Raw genomic sequence first — 17,458 nt, 5'->3', positions numbered from 1 at the left:
AGTGAAGTTCCATTCTGCTTAAATGTCTCTTGAACATCAACCTATCCAGCCTAGGGATCAGCCTGGTAAACCTTCACCACAGTGCACACCTGTCAATTTGTGCACATAACCAAGAATGGATCCTGATGGTGAGTGGGAAGAAGCCTTCAGAGCTGCTGAGAATCACCTCATCTGTCTATGCAATCTATCCCCAGAAGGAGTACTTCTGCCATAATGTCCAAATGCCTTCTGAAAACCCAATGGTTCCTCCTTCTCAACCTTATTTATTATTAGATTGTCGATAGGAAACATGACTTTCCCTTCATGATACAATGTTGGCTCTGCTAGGTCATGCTCAGATTATTGAAGTGCCTTCTGAGTGAGACCTTAATGCTGTGTCCCATCTTCTGTTGATATCATCAATTTTACATTGTCTGTGCACCCATTCCTAGTCATTGGGTTTGAGGGTTAAGTGGCAGCAACTATGTCAGTCCTGACACTGTTCTCACATGGCATGTACACAAGAAGATTTCCACATGCAATCTCTGGCCAATGATCTGAACTCTGGCCGACTAGCTCCCCACTTCCAATGTCACCATGCGTAGAGATCAGCAGCATGGACAGAAGCCCTTCCTGGGAAACTGCTAATTGTCACCCCACTTACTCACCAGGGATCAAATGTAAAACAATATAATTCTAATATAAAAGATAAAGTCAATTTGCTGTTACAAAACAACAGATATCATGGCATACACCCAGTAGTCACTTCATTAGGCACATCTGTAAACCTGTTCATTAATTCAAGTATACAGTTGAAGTCAGAAGTTTACATACACCTTAGCTGAATACATTTAAACTCAATTTTTCACAATTCCTGACATTTGATCCTAGAAAACATTCCCTGTCTTAGGTCAATTGGGACCACTACTTTAGTCTAAGAATGTGAAATGTCAGAATAATAGTAGAGAGAATGATTCATTCCAGCTTTTATTTCTTTCATCACTTTCCCAGTGGGTCAGTAGTTGACTTACACTTTGCTAGTATTTGGTAGCATTGCCTTTGAATTGTTTAACTTGGGTCAAACGTTTTGGGTAGCCTTCCACAAGCTTCTCACAATAAGTTGCTGGAATTTTGTTCCATTCCTCCAGACAGAACTGGTGTAACTGAGTCAGGTTTGTAGGCCTCCTTGCTCGCACATGCTTTTTCTGTTCTGCCCACAAATCTTCTATCAGAATGAGGTCAGGGCTTTGTGATGGCCACTCCAATACCTTGACTTTGTTGTCCTGAAGCAATTTTGCTACAACTTTGGAGATATGCTTGGGGTCATAGTCCATTTGGAAGACCCACTTGCGACCGAGCTTTAACTTCCTGGCTGATGTCTTGAGATGTTGCATCAACATATCCACACAATTTTCCTTCCTCACGTTTGGGATGGTGTTCTTCGGCCTGCAAGCCTTACCCATTTTAATCCAAACATAATGATGCTTATTATGGCCAAACAGTTCAATTTTTGTTTCATCAGACCAGAGAACATTTCTCCAAAAAGTCCCCATGTGCACTTACAAACTGTAGTCTGGCTTTTTTATGGTGGTTTTGTAGCAGTGGCTTCTTCCTTGCTGAGCAGCCTTTCAGGTTATGTCAATATCGGACTCGTTTTACTCTGGATATGGATACTTGTCTATCTGTTTCCTCCAGCATCTTCACAAGGTCCTTTGCTGTTGTTCTGGGATTGATTTGCACTTTTTGCTCCGAAGTACTTTCATCTCTAGGAGACAGAATGCATCTGCTTCCTGAGCGGTATGACGGCTGCGTGGTCCCATGGCGTTTATACTTGCGTACTATTGTTTGTACAGATGAATGTGGTACCTTCAGGTGTTTGGAAATTGCTCCCAAGGATGAACCAGACTTGACATCATTTTCTGACCTCAATCCGATAGAAGATTTGTGGGCAGAACAGAAAAAGCATGTGCGAGCAAGCAGGCCTACAAACCTGACTCAGTTACACCAGTTCTGTCAGGAGGAATGGAACAAAATTCCAGCAACTTAATGTGAGAAGCTCATGGAAGGCAACCCAAAATGTTTGACCCAATTTAAACAATTCAAAGGCAATGCTACCAAATACTAACAAAGTGTATGTAAACTTCTGAACTACTGAGAAAGTGATGAAAGAAATAAAAGCTGAAATAAATCATTCTCTCTAATATTATTCTGACATTCCACATTCTTAAATGTACTCTAGATTTAAATGTCAGGAATTGTGAAAAACTGAGTTCAAATGTATTTGGCTAAGGTGTATGGAAACTTCTGACTTCAACTGTATAATCAGCCAATCACATTGCAGCAATTCAATGCATAAAAGCAAGCAGGCATGGTCTAGTGCTTCTGTTGTTAACCAGAATGGGGAAGAATCCTGATGTAAGTAACTTTAGCTGTAGAATAACAGTTGGTGCCAGATGGGGTGGCTTGAGTATCTCAGTAACTGCTGATATCCTGGGATTTTCATGCACAACAGTATCTGGAGTTTACAGAGAATAGTGTAAATTTTGTTTTATAAAAATCCAGTGAGTGGCAGTTCTGTGGGCATAAACACCTTGTTAATGATAGAGGTCAGAGGGGAATGAGCAGACTGGTTGAAGCTGAAAGGAACGTAACTGTAACTCAAATAACCATGCATTATAACAGTGATGTTCGGCAAAGATTCTTCAAACACACAACACATCAAACCTTGAAGCAGATGAGCTACAGCAGCAGAATATGTTGGTGTATGTAATAGACATGCCTAATAAAGCAACCACTAGTATTTCAGTGATAGTAAAGTTTTTCAGTGCTAACAAACCTGATTCTGATTCTGAAAGGTGAGGTATGTGCAAGGAGATCTTTGTGTTCCCTCCCTATAATTATCTAAAGAGGATGCAAGTGCATATATTTACTTTGTAACATCAAGGATGCCTCAGACATTTGGGACCTAGCCACATGGGTCATGTGCTGTTGGCTCTCAGTAGGAGTGTCTCTGTGTTTTTACAGGTCACGAACAACAGCAGCTTCCATGTCAGGACTCTGCCCCATGACAGGGTCCCGAGAGGCTGGGCTAGTGATGGACACATAGTGGAACATAGAACAGAGTACATGGCACAATACAGACCCTACAGCCCATGATATTGTGCTAAACTTTTCACCTTCTCCAAGATTAAGCTAACTCTTCCCTCCCACATAGGGCTTCATTTTTCTTTCATCCATGTGCCTATCTAAGGGTCTTTCAAATGCCCCTAATGTACCTCCCTCTACTGCCACCCCTGATAATGTGTTCCACACTCACACCACTCTCTGTGTGAACAACTTACCTCTGAGATTCCACCCCACCCTCCACCCAATACTCTTCCTCCAATCACATTAAATTATGCCATCTCGTATTAGCCATTGTTGCTCTGGGAGGAAGATGCTGGCTGTCCACTCCATGCCTCATATCATCTTATATACATCCATCAAGTCACTTACTTGGTTTCCTTAAGCTTCGACACCTCCTTGTTGCGCGAGTTGAAATGGCGTCTCAGTAAGTAGAGAGCGGAAAATAAAAGGACTGTATTGACCTGGAGAGAGATAAAGAGAGAATGCGAGAGAGGGAGAGATTGCAAGAAAGAAAGAGTGTGTGAGAGAGAGAGTGCGAGAGAATGATGGAGAGAAAAAGCGAGACAAGAGTGAGAGAAATGCTGATTTTCATTAGCAAGGCATAACGGATTTCCCAAATTGCACTTTGAATTCACCCCACCTACTTTCCATTCTCACTCACTGACACTCACACTTACTCCTCAATGATTATTGGTTTTACCCGTGACACTCTCTCTTTCTTTATCTAAAATTCTCCCTGTCCCACAGAATTCTGGAGGAGCTAAACGGGCCAGCAGCATCTATGGAAAGGTGTTTCGGGCTGAGACATTTCAGCAGCTCTGGGGAGATTTAGACTTGTTCAGGGTAGCCCTACCTGGAAGAGACTTAGCAGTGTGGTAATCGACCGCTGGAAATCTAAGCAACGCACGGAGAACGGTGCCAAAGGGTCTTGGCCCGAAACGTCGACGGTACTTTTTTCCATAGATGCTGCCTGACCTGCTGAGTTCCTCCAGCATTTTGTGTCAGTTGCTTGGATTTCCAGCATCTGCAGATTTTCTCCTGTTTCTGCTTGTCCCCCAAGTCTCCCCCTCAGACTCTCCACTCATACATTTTGGAAAACCAACATTCTTCCAGGGGATGGGATTTTTCACGGAATTGAGATGCACTGGGATGACTAGGAAACCCAGGAGAGGAATTAACTGGGAATTGTTCACCCTCAACCACAATGCTGAGTCAGTGGGATCTGTGAGCTGGGAATTCCAGGCCAGAAGGTTGGGAAGCAGGCCCCACTTTCTCTGCTTCTTTCCTCCACCCTGCCCTGAATCAATGACCCGGTGCCCCTCAACCTGCCTATTCCTCCTCACTGCTCTTCTTAATTATGCAGAGAGACACAACCAAACCCAAGGACTAGGCCCACCCTACTCAGTGATAAATAATAGGATGATGAAGATGGTGGAAAGTGATACCATACTTCAACAACAGGAATTGCTTTTAGATCAAAATCTTTCATCATCTCCAAAGTGTGAAGCATTTAACGAACTGTCCCAACACTTGGGGTAAAGTGGTATCTAATCTGTAAATGTGCCGATGTCTCAAAGGGATGAAAGCAACCATGAAGATTCCGTTATCACTGGGCCCAGTGCACACACGACTCAGAGAGGGTCTGGGGAGGGGCAAATACTGGAGGAAACTACCCAGGATGTGCAGGCTGGGTGCATCCCTTGTGTTGGTCAGTGGCTGGAGTTGAGGATAACACAGGGTTGGAGTTGTTAGGGGCAATGGCTCAGGGTTAGGAGAGGAAGCTCAGGGTTAGGAGAAAGTAAATTTAGTGGGCTGCATCTTGGGCACTAGCCTGCAAAGTAACCAGGACACCTTCAAGGAGAGATGTCTCAAAAAGGCCGTGTCCATTATTAAGGACCTCCAGCACCCAGAGCATGCCCTTCTCTCACTGTTACCATCAGTAGGAGGTACAGAAGCCTGAAGGCACACACTCAGTGATACAGGGACAGATTCTTCCCCTCTGGCAGCCGATTCCTAAATGGACATTGAACCCGTGAACACTACCTCACGTTTTTAATATATATTTGTGGTGAACTACATATACCTGTCTGGACACGCCCCCCTGATGACTGCTCCTGTGGCTCCTCCCACAGACCCCAGTATAAAGGCGATTGGAGACACAGACCCTTCCTCAGTCTCCAGGATGTTGTGTGATGGTCACTTGCTGCTTGTGCTTTCTTCCAGCCAATAAAAGCCTACTTTAACCCACGTCTCAGAGCTATTGATGGTGTATCAATATTATTTCTGTTTTTGCACGATTTTTAATTAATTCAATATACGTAAACTGTACTTGATTTAATTATTTATTAGTACTATTTTATTTTTTTCTTCTTCTATCATGTATTGCATTAAACTGCTGCTGCCAAGTTAACAAATTTCACAATACATGCAGGTGATAAACCTGATTCTGATTCTGAAAGCAACAGATCAGAGGTCAAAGGCTAACCCCTAGGTCAGAGGTGCGATTCACACACACCTGAGGGCCAGGTTCACTGATATTTCTTCAGTTATCAAATGTGCTGACCACGCTGAGTGTCAGACACATTAACATTGAGAGGACACGATGCTTCTCACAGTCCATGAGTGATTCATGAGGGGTTGTTACACTGGACACAGCCCCACAACAGAGGCACCACCCTTGACTGTGGTCCTTCCCCACTGAGCTTTTGCAGTGTCTGCACCGAGCTTCAGTGCATCCCCCAAGCTCGTCCTTCTCAACCCTGGACACCGAGAGACTCCAGAGCACAGTGATATCTGGTGTCTGTGAACCCTGGGCATAGAGACACACCATGTAGACACACACAGGGGCCTGAAAGTGAAGCACACAACAAGAGAGAACCCTGGTCTGGAATGGCTGGTGTGTAGAGAGAAACAGGAAGCTTACCAGAATCACAAATCCGACTGGGCCCTGGAAACTCCAGTTAAACCCCGACTCGTGCTTCAGCCAACAGCTGTGAAGATGGAAGAGTTTCGTCACTGGGTGGCAGTCAGTTTGTGAAATACATTGAGAATGTCAGTGGATCTACATTGCAGGAAATTGGCAGCCAATCTCTGCATGGCAAAATCCCAAACAATAGCAGTGTGCTGATGACCAATCATGTCACTGGTTACGGGATGTTGGTCTGAATGTGGGGGAAAATGGCCTGTGCTCTTCTTTGATATAGTTTTGTTTGATAAGTTCTGTCCGTCCGAAACTACAGACAGGACTTGGCTGCGATATCTCCTCCAATGACAGCACCAGTGACAATGTGACTCCCCCTCAGCTTTGCACTGGAACTCAACCTCCGTCCAGAGTTGGGTATCTGTCATTAAACTGGGAGAGTGGGGCCACTTAGCACAGGATGGACATGAGAAGGATAGGGAGGGGCACCACCCCATCTCCCCCTCGCTCCACATGCAGAGACTAGGGTTAATAGTGACCAAGTCCAACAGCATCGGGCAGCTGGTGTTTCAACAGAAACCTTGTTTGCCTCTCTCATTGTGGTCAATCCCAGAAGAAGTTGAGGGAATGATTGGCCATTAGCCTATCAGCTCTGCAATGTTCTGTGATGCTGCGATCTCAGGCAGACTCACTTCTGCAGTTCCCTAAATGGAGATCAGTGGGATATCAGGTCACTGCAAACTCTCCCCTTTGATCACAGGTTGCCGAGGTGGGTGGACACTTGTTGGATAAGGGTGTCAAGAGCTGTGGACCTAGATTAGGGAAATGTGTTCCAGTCAGGGTTCATTGGTAGATGCTTTGAAATGCAAAATGTTCTCCTCCTGTTGCCCCTATGATTCCTAAGATTCTCCTCCGGCCTATAGACAATCTCGGACTCCTCAGTGGCTCAGCAGCTGAGGTCAGTTGGGACAGGAGCTGTCAGCGTGTGAAGTCAAACCCTCCCCAGTCTCCGGGAATATCTCAGACAAGATCCATAATAACCCTCGCAATTGTTTTCCTTTTTTACAAGTTTCACGGCAGCTTCCTACACCTCACCATGCAATCACCACTTGGGGAATATTTACTACAGTATTGTCAAGGTTTCTGATGAAGGATATCGGGTGAATTGTATGCTTTGTTCTCCAGAGCTGGTACAGGACTCAGCTCACGTCCTGTGTGAGGGCAATAGTGCAGCCAATTGCGCCGCTGCCTCCAGGACCCGGGACAATCCTGACCTCGGTTGTTGTCCAAGTGGAGTTTGCAAGTTCTCTCCATCACCACGTCAGGATTTCTCCGAGAGCTCCGGTTTGATCCCACATCCCAACCGTGCGTTATTGACAGTAACTTGCCCCTTGTTGTGGGTGGGTGGAGAAAGCATCAAAGGGGAGTTGATGGCAATTTATGGGAGGATAAGATGCAGGGGTAGAGGGAGATAGGGAGAGGGGCAATGGGACTGATGGGCTAAATCCGCAGGAAACCAGCATGGACCAGATGGAATGAAAGGCTCTTTCTGCATCAGTCGGTTGTATCACTCTATCACATTTCCTTATCATTTAATACTCACATGGCCTCTGTTCCATAGCCTCCAGGGTTTATTGCCGCTGAGATAATGACGATCACAGCAGGAACAGCATAAGCAGAAACGTACAGGTATCTTGGTTTGATAATATGTCTGCGAGTGTAATTGGTGACTGTCAGGTGTCTGGACATGATGAAAAGCTGCACACTGTCCAGGAACATCCAGACGAAGACGGCAAGGAAGAGGTAATGCAGACACCCGGCAATCAGGGCGCACACAACCTAAAGAAAGAGGCAACACAGTGGATAGTGAGCAGCTCGGGGCAAAAGCAGAGGGCAGTCAGAGACAGGGACGCAGGCAGGAACATGCAGAGACGGGTCAGAGACGCACAGACGGTTACAGACAAGTGGAAAGAAACCGAGAGAGATAACCACAGCTGAAGACATTCACACAGACACAGAGAAAAACATGGCATCAGAAATGGACTGACAACCTTTTCCACTCCCTCTTACCTCTTCTCTTCTCCTCACCTGCCCATTATCTCCCCCGTTCCCATCCTTCCCTTTCTCCCCTGCTCCACATTCCTGTCCGATCAGATTCCTTTTCCTTCAGCCCTTTAACTTTTTCACCTATCATCTCCCAGCTGCTGTATTCGTACCCCACACTCCCCACCACCCACACTCCTTCCCCGTCACCTCATCCCACCTATCACCTGCCAGCTTGTATTCCTTCCCCCTCCTCTCCCTCTGATTCTGACATCTGCCACCTTCCTTCCCAATCCTGAGGAAGGGTCTCAGCCCAAAATCTCAACTGTTTATTCCCTCCATAGATGCTGCCTGACCCGCTGAGTTTCTCCAGTGTTTTGTGTGTGTAACTCAGAGATACTAACACAGAGACACTGAAATAAACCAGTACACCAACACATGTACACAATGGAAGAGATAATGTGCAAACATATAAAGAACACGGTGGGGATACACACCAAAGATTTATTAATGAGTAGTAATTCAGTGATACAATTAGAATAATACACAAAGGAGATGGAGGAACTCCAAGGGTCAGTAGGTATCTATGAAGGGACACGGACGTTAGACGTTTCACATTGCCTGACCTCCTCTGTTCCTCCAGCTCCTTTGTGATTTGCTCCAGGTTTCCAGTGTTTACAAACTCTTGTGAGTCCATAAACTTAGAACAACTTTGGTACTTTTTACAAAACATCTTGTTGCAGCTCCAGATCTGCAAAGTGTGCTGATGTCACTCATTCTCCAGTGACCGGGAAACTCAGTGACACGGTTAATCCACTGCACCCCAGGGTGAATGTGAATGGGGAGGTTTGGAGTGTCCCGTGAGGTCATTGGGCAGGAGGACAGAGGGAGGGAAAGGGCAATGTTCTGTGTTGACAAGACTGTGGGGAAGGGGAGGGTCTCCAATGCTCGGAGGCTTTGGCCACTATTGCAATGAGGGTCTGATTAAAGGGATGACACGCTGGTCATGATGAGCCAATGGAAGGAGAGGACACCAGAGGAGAGTGGTGGGAGAGCAGGGGCTGAGATCCCACCACTCCCACGTTAAGTCTGGCTTTTCTGCAGAATTTGACTAACTGCACATTCAGGAGCTATATGGGAATTAGAGGTGGTAATTTGGATTTCTTACCGGCTGTTTAATCCGTATTCCGATCAGAAAGATGAACTGTGCCAGGAAGAGGGTGATACTCAGGTGCTTGTGGAGATTGGTGTTAGCATTCTGGATGGATTTGCAGTTAACAAATACGGCGATGGAGGCAGCGAGGCAGAGCAGGGAGATGATGAGGCCGATGTAGGTGATCACCTCCAAGTGCCAGTCGTCAATCTGCAAGCACAAAGTGGGGAACCACGCTCAGGAATCGGCTGTGATAGAGTCTCCAGGGACAGCATTAGACATGGTGATCATGCGGAGAAGGTACAAACTCCTTACAGGCAGCGGTGGGAATCAAACCGCAATTGGTGATCACTGGTGCTATAAAGTGATTTTGCTCATCACTACGCTACCGTATTGCCCACATCTGATACCGTACTGTATCCCTGGCATAACTAATAAAGGCAGGAACGCTACAGTGCCACCCATAACTAATACCGTACCATAACCTTGGCACGTCTAACAAAGGTGGGAGCAATAATTGATCTGCTGGAGGAACTCAGCGGGTCGAGCAGCGTCTGTGGGAGGAGAGGAACTGTCGCTGTTTTGGCTTGAAACTCTGAATCAGAACCAGAACATCAACTCAGTCCTGATATGGGGTTCGGACCTGAAATTTTGACAATTCCTTTCCCCCTGCAGATGCTGCTTGACCTGATAAGTTCCTCCAGCAGATTGTTTGTTGCTCCTCAGTCCAGTGTCGGTGGTCCCTCAAGTATCTGTAATAAGGGTAGGACTTACATCATGAATGGTGAGGACCTGGTGTGTGGAGGAACAGTGTGTACAAGTCAATGTATTCCCGAAGGTGGAAATAAAGGTCGCTAAGGCAGTAAAGAAGGCGTCGATTACTTGCCAGCATTAGTCAGGGAATAAAATATACGTACAGTACAGACAGGAAATGGTAAATCTTTAAGCAACATTGTCTAGACCACAGCTAGAGTGCTGCTGAGTGAGCTGCTGGACTTGTTCTCTGAAACTGTGGCTACGTAATTTCCTGAGAAATGGTGACAGAGGGACTTCTCCTCTTACAAGCCTCCTGCCAACATTTGGCGGTTATCCTGTCTCCCTCCGCACTGTGGGAAAGTGTCATGAAAAATATCAGTGGAGAGGGTGAAGAGGTGATTCACGAAGCCCTAGGTCACCCAACCTATCCTCATAAGACATGCTTTCCAATCGCAAATCCCCTCTGAAGACTCTCTAAATCTTCCACATCATCGGAGGATGAGAGGTGTCCTGATAGAGGTGTATGAGATGATGAGAGGCATTGATCGTGTGGATAGTCAGAGGCTTTTCCCAGGGCTGAAATGGCTAACATGGGAGGACACAGCTTTAAGGTGCTTGGAAGTAGGTACAGAGGAGATGTCAGGGGTAAGTTTTTTTACGCAGAGAGTGCTGAGTGTGTGGAATCGGCTGCCAGCAATGATGCTGGAGGCAGATACAATAGGGTATTTTAAGAGGCTCCTGGATAGGTACATGGAGCTTAGTAAAATAGAGGGCTATGGGTAACCCTTGGTAATTTCTATAGTAAAGACATGTTTGGCACAGCTTTGTGGGCCGAAGAACCTGTATTGTGCTGTAGGCTTTCTACGTTTCTAACATTCCTATAATAAGGCAAACAGAACTGAACTCAGTGCTCTGACAGCGATCTAACCACATCTGACTAAGGAAGGCCACCACACCATATGCCTTCTGAACCATCCTTTTGACTTGCATGGATCAGTGTTTTGTTTTTCTTGCAGCAGAGGGTGCTGACGGAGCACAGAGTGAATAGATACTGGGAAAATTTACACCATAGCAGAAGAGTCGAAATGCAGTCGCAGAGGTTGAGCGGGTGGGGTAAGGAATTTGAAGGGATTTGTGGAAGGATTGTTTTCACCCATTGGGACACACTGCCTTGAGGGGGTGGCAGAGGCAGGTGCATCACCACATTTCAGCGACATCTGGACGAGGATTTGTATCACCAGTATATAGAAAGCTACCGAACAAATTTTAATGTAGGTGACCCTCGATGATCAGCATGGAGAATGTGGGCTGAAGGGTCTGTTTCTGTGTTTGTGTCTCTCTCACTCTGACTCTCTTCATTCGCCCCTTTTCATCTGACTACAGATTTTTCTGTTGAATGATTTCTTACCTCAATCTGAACTGGAGCCATTAAAACAGCAAAGCTTGTCAGATGGTTACACTGGCAGATTACATGGGTCTGATTGGAATGGATCCGTTCACAACCATCAGATAACCAGCCACTTCTCTCTTTGGTATTACTCCAATAGACACATTCTGGCTCTTCGCCATCTTCCTTTTCCTGTTTCCAGATAGGAACATATTCTTTTAACCATTATTGAAAATATTCTCATTTCATTTTCATTTTTAGAATCTTTTTATTGGTATATAATCTTCAACAGCTATAAAATGATACAAAACTTCAACAGATTAATATGTATACAATTAATAAAGCTGAAAAAAACTGATCTTAAAATATAAAAATGGAAAAAAATAGAAGGAAAAAGAAGGAAAAAAAAAGAACCCCATCTAACTGGGAAAAAACCCCACTAACTACAAAAAAAAACACCCATTAAGAATCAGCCCCCCAGAGCAATACATTTAACTATCATCTAAATATATTAAAAAAAAGTCATCAACAGCCATTTCATATTTAATTTATAAAAAAAAAATAAAATTGGAAGGATAACATATAACTTAATTCAAATTAAATGAATATATTTGGCAAAAGAACCCCATCTTCTCTCAAAATCAAATTGAGGATCAAAAATTCTACTTCTAATTTTTTCCAAACTAAGACATAACATCACTTGAGAAAACCATTCAATTAATGTAGGGGAAGAAATATCTTTCCATTTTAATAAGATCGCCCTTCTTTCCAGTAGTGTAACAAATTCTAATAACAACTTAAATCTTCACAGCCACGGGACAGGAGACACTAGGTAGAAACAGAGCGAAGCTCCATCTACATTGTCCCATCAAACTTGTGAAGTGCAGGGCAATAAAACTAGAAAAGATTACCTTTATTTGCCTCATGAACATAAAACCTTTGAAACGTACAGTGAAATGCATTATTTGTGTCAATGACCAACACAGTCTTTGATGAAACCCATGTGGTCACAAAGAGAAAGAACAAGCTCCTTACAGACACTGGCAGGAATTGAACCCCTGTCTTATTGCTGGCACTGTAAAGTGTTATGTCAACCACTCTGCTACTGTGCAAACTCGATGGCTGAATGGGTAATTACAGTAATGCAGTAATGGGTATTTTCCTTTCAATGAAATGGTGGTTGTACTTTGTAACCAGTTACTCAATGACCTGAGAAATGACAGCAAGGGACTCCTCCTTTGATGTGTCTCACCACCAGTCTCTAAACATTCCCCCATCTCTCTCAGGTGAGGGATCTCCACTTCCTCTATCAGGCCCCATTGTACTGTCCCTGAGTAATGGTGACTGGAAAGGCCACCATAAACTGACCTGAAATGGCCCAAACCCAGTTTCCATGGAAATGTTATACCTAAACCCAGGATCTGTGCCTGTTCAGCCTCCCATTTTGCATTTTAGCAGGAAGTTCATCTTCAATTGGGGAACATCACAGATCATATCTACAAACCTGGTTGAGTTTCAGAGTCAAATTGAACTTTTCCTTCCGATTAGAGCTGATGGCCTTGTTGCTGATGGTGGCGGCTATCACCTTGGAGTTTAATGAGACATTGCTCTGAGATGGACGGCCACCTTTAATCTCTTGGTTCAGCAGGGATTCCAAGTCTTTGAATACAATTAAGGAAATGGCCTGAAACTCTGTGGAGATAATAGATCAGCCTTTGGTGAATGTGGAGAGACATCACTGAAACACTCCAGCAACTGGATATAAAGGCAGGTCAACACAAAACACGTCCGTTGCAGTAGCACTTTGTAAGTCTTTTGAGTATTAAGATCAGCTGTCAATGGGGATGGACATGGAGCTCATCATGTAGGCTGCTTTATCGTGGATGGTGTTAAGTTAATTTGTGTTGGTTAAGCTATACTCTTCCAGGTAAATGGGTGTCTATCACATTCCTGACCTGTGTCTTATGGATGGTTCAAAATCTGGAGATCCACAGAAAATGGTGCCTTTCTGTGAAAGGAGATAAGACCTTAAGACCAAGGATCAGAATTAGGCCATTCAGCCCATCGGGTTTGCTCCACCATTCCATTATGGCTGATTTATTATCCCTCTCAACCCCATTCTCCTTCCTTCTCCCCTTAAGCTTTGATGCCTTGCTAACCAGAATCAGAATCAGATTTAATATCATTGGCTTATGTTGTGAAATTTGTTTCTTAGGGCATTGGTGCATTGCAATGCATAATAATAATAATAATAATAATAATCCTTTAAATTACAATAAGTAGAATACACAAAGAAAATTATATTAAATAAGTAGTGTGAAAAGATAGCGTAAAGTAAAATGGTAGTGTTCGTGGTTTCATTGTCCATTGAGAAATCTAATTGCGGAGAGGCTGCTGAGAGTGTGTCTTCAGTACCTGTTTCTGCGTCGTTGATGGTAGCAATAGGAAGACAACATGTCCTGGGTGATGGGTTTCCTTAATGACAGATGCCGCCTGTTTGAACATCGCCTTTTGAATGTGTCCCTGATGGAGCTGGCTGAGTTTTCAACACTCTGCAGCTTTTTCTAATCCTGCACAGTGGCCGCTCCATACCGGACAGTGATGCAAACGGTTAGAATGCTCTCCACAGTACATCTGTAGAAATTTGCTAGTGTCTTTGGTGACATACCAATCCTCCTCAAACTCTGAATCACACATAGCCGCTGTCGTACCTTCTTTGCAATTGCATCAACATGGGTCCAGGACAAACCTTCAAAGTTGTTGACTCCCAGGAACTTGAAACTGTTTACCTTTCCACTGCTGACCCCTCGATGAGGATGTGTGTTTCCTCGACTTCCCCTTCCTAAAATCCACAATCAGTTCCTTGGTCTTACTGAAGTTGAGTGTAGGGTTTCTGTTGTGACACCACTCAATCAGCTGATCTATCTCACTCCTGTACACTTCCTCAACTTCATCTGAAATTCTGTCAATAATAGTTGTGTTGTTAGCAAATTTAAAGATGGAATTTGAGCTGTGCCTAGCCACACAGTCATGGGTGTAGAGAGAGTAGAGCAGTGGGTAAGCACGCATCCCTGAGGTGCACCAGTCTTGATTATCAGCAAGGAAGAGGTTATTTCTGATCTGCACTGACTGTGGTCTCCTGATGACGAAGTCAAGGATCCAGTTGCAGAGAGAGATACAGAAGCCCAGGTTTTGGAGTCTGTTGATTAGAACTGAGGATATGATTGTGTTGAACACTGAGCTGGAATCAATAAACAGCAGCCTGACGTAAGTGTTGCTATTATGCAGGTGATCCAAGGACAAGTGGAGTGCCAGTGAGATTGCATCCAATTGTAGCGACAGGCACAGTTTATTCTATTTTATTTAGAGACACAGCATTTAACAGGCCCTTCTGGCCCCTTGAGCTGTGTCACCCAGCAACCCACTGATTTAACCTTAGCCTAATCATGGGACAATAAACTATGAACTGGTCTGACTTTGAATGGCGGGAGGAAATCGGAACACCCAGTGGAAAGACATGCGCACACAGGAAGGAATGTACAAACTTGCTTCCGAAGGACACTGGAATTGAACTCCGAACGCGGCTGCCCGGCTGTGAGAGATTGAAGATGTTCTTGAACACTCCCGCCAGTTGGTTGGCACAGGTTTTATTTCCCTACCAGGTTCACCATCAGGCCCTGATGCCTCTTGAAAGCTGTTCTGATGTTGTCCTCTGACACAGAGATCATAGGGTCACCAGATACTTCAGGGATTCACGCAGGCATAGATTTATTCTCTCTTTCAAAGCCCGCATAAAAGGCACTGAGCTCATCTGGGAGAGAATCATCACAGCCATTCATGATGTAAGGTTTCTCTTTGGAGAAAGTAACGGCTTGTAAATCCTGTCAGAGCTGACATGCATTTGATTCCATCTCTAACTTCAATTGGCATGTGTTTTTCTCTCTTAAAATAGCCTTCAGTAGGTGATACCTGGGTTTCTTGTGCAGCTATGGATCACTGGTCTAGAATACCACATATCCAGCTCTCAGCAGTCTACAAATCTCCTGGTTTATCCATGGTTTTTGGTTTGGTAACATCGAGTATGTTCCTGAAGGCACACCCTCATGATTCCCACCTGAGTTGCATGCAAAGAGTTGCCACTTATCAGCACCATCAGTAACCTATCAAGCCCCATTTTAAATATCCCCAATCACTTGGCCTCCACAGCCTCTGACTGAAGAAATACTTGCACACCTCTATTCCCAAGGGATGTCCTTGTATGCAGAGGCTGTGCTCTCTGGTGCAAGACTCTCCCTGGCCTTTCAATATTCGATACGTTTCAGTGAGATCCGCCCTCATTCTTCTTACCTCCGTCAAATGTTAACCCTTTCATTCCCACGCTGACCCTCTCCATGATCAGATGAGCAGATATCCTGAACGCAGCAAATATCTGTCAGTCTGCAAACTACGTGCTGAGGTCTCTCAGATTAATACAGAGTTTGATATCGTAAACTGGATCTTACTGTTGATTACACATGGACTAAAAACAGTAGCCAAGCACTGCTCATTCTGAACTGCATTTGATTTCTACTCAAGGCAGAATTGTCTTCACCGAGGTTTACACAATAAAATCAAACACAGCAGCATATTTTGATGTAGGGGAACACAGACTGATCCCACAGAGTAATAGTTCAGTCAACAACCTGGGAAAGGTAGAACATCCCCTGTGAATGAGTCTGTAAATCACTGGCCAAACTCATTCTTATACCGTGTACACAAGCATGGGAAAGAGACAGGAAATTTACCAGTGTTATTTTCTCCAGCAATGGTTTTCCAGTTCATCTCAAAGGCATTATTCTGAGTTTCCAATTTCACCAGTTGGTCTCCACTCGCATTGTTCCTTTCAGGCACCTTGACCTTAAGAACTATGAGGAAAGTTAAAGTAAGGTGAATCATTCAGAGGCAAAAAGGATGTTCTCTCTCTCTCTCTCTGCTGATAACTCTTTAATCAATGCCTCTCTGCAAAGTCTTGTTCAGATTTTCTGAGAATCCCATCTGATGGATACAATTTGCAACTGGGCTTTCTTGGGTTGAATTAGCTTATTGTAGTAAGAAATCAATTAGTCTCAGTTCCCACAGAACTGAGTGAAAATACTCATGCATGTTCTTCACTGTCTGGTGGCACTGATCAAAAGTAGGTAAAATGATAAATTCTGGCTCAAATATGTTAGTTCACCAGGTCTAATATCTTACCAGCACCTCCTATCCTTGGCACAGACAGTGATCTTGACTCCTTACCAGAGGTAGTGAGGATTCCTGCTCCTATATCATGAGCACAGAACCTACACTGAAGTTTCATGACCTCAGTCTTTTTCTCAACTTCAGAACGTCCTTCTAGATGTTATTTTTGAAGTGTGGTGGAATTAACATAAGAGATGATTGAGCTACTTTGTGTTTGGCTATGATGCTTAGAGGGAGTGCAGAGAAGATAGAGCAGGAAGATCCATTGACAGACCAGAGAATGTGGCATTGTTCTTCTTTAGCAGTGAAGGTTGAGAAATAATTTGATAAAAATCTTCAAGATTGTCAATGCTTTGGCCAGAGTTAATGAAGAGAATGAAACATAGAAAACCTACAGAACAATACAGACCCTTTGGCCCACAAAGTTGTGCTGAACATGTCCCTACCTCAGAAATTACTAGGTTTACCCATAGCCCTCTATTTTCTAAGCTCCATGTACCTATTCAAAAGTCTCTTAAAAGACCCTATTGTATCCGCTTCCACCACCATTGCCGGAAGCGCATTTCACGCAATGGTCTTCCATTGAAGAAGGGTGGAGAACCAATAACCAGAGGTTTAAAGGTGACTATTGTAGAACCAGGGGTGCCAGGAGAGAAAACCTTACCACAAAGTGAGTGGTCACAGAACTCACTGCATGGATGGGAAGTGGAATTATTTCACCATGAGCTTCCAAATGGGAAAACACATGGAGTGTTGGAGAGAAAATAATTATACGGCTATTGAGAAACAGGGGATGATCAGACTGTAATGGCCCTGTCGAGACCTAGTACGGGTTCAATGGGTAGAATGGCCTTCTGCACAATGTTTCTATGAT

General features: G+C 44.3%; 1 protein-coding gene across 1 annotated transcript in view; it reads right to left on the bottom strand.

Moving 5' to 3' along the window:
• LOC140740399 (adhesion G protein-coupled receptor E3-like) overlaps positions 1–17,458 on the bottom strand; it is a 103,965-nt gene that overhangs the window by 6,078 nt on the left and 80,429 nt on the right. The window contains exons 9-15 of the mRNA XM_073069536.1: positions 16,149–16,268; positions 12,869–13,056; positions 11,386–11,556; positions 9,237–9,431; positions 7,629–7,864; positions 6,029–6,095; positions 3,475–3,566 (exon numbers count right to left, since the gene is read on the bottom strand). Of these exons, the coding sequence (XP_072925637.1) occupies positions 3,475–3,566; positions 6,029–6,095; positions 7,629–7,864; positions 9,237–9,431; positions 11,386–11,556; positions 12,869–13,056; positions 16,149–16,268 (1,069 nt within the window). The remainder of the gene's footprint in view (positions 1–3,474; positions 3,567–6,028; positions 6,096–7,628; positions 7,865–9,236; positions 9,432–11,385; positions 11,557–12,868; positions 13,057–16,148; positions 16,269–17,458) is intronic.

This window comes from Hemitrygon akajei, chromosome 16, assembly GCF_048418815.1.
Source record: "Hemitrygon akajei chromosome 16, sHemAka1.3, whole genome shotgun sequence".
NCBI lineage: Eukaryota > Metazoa > Chordata > Chondrichthyes > Myliobatiformes > Dasyatidae > Hemitrygon > Hemitrygon akajei.
The sequence above is the reverse complement of the archived record's forward strand: the minus strand, read 5'-3'. Positions and strand labels throughout refer to the sequence as shown.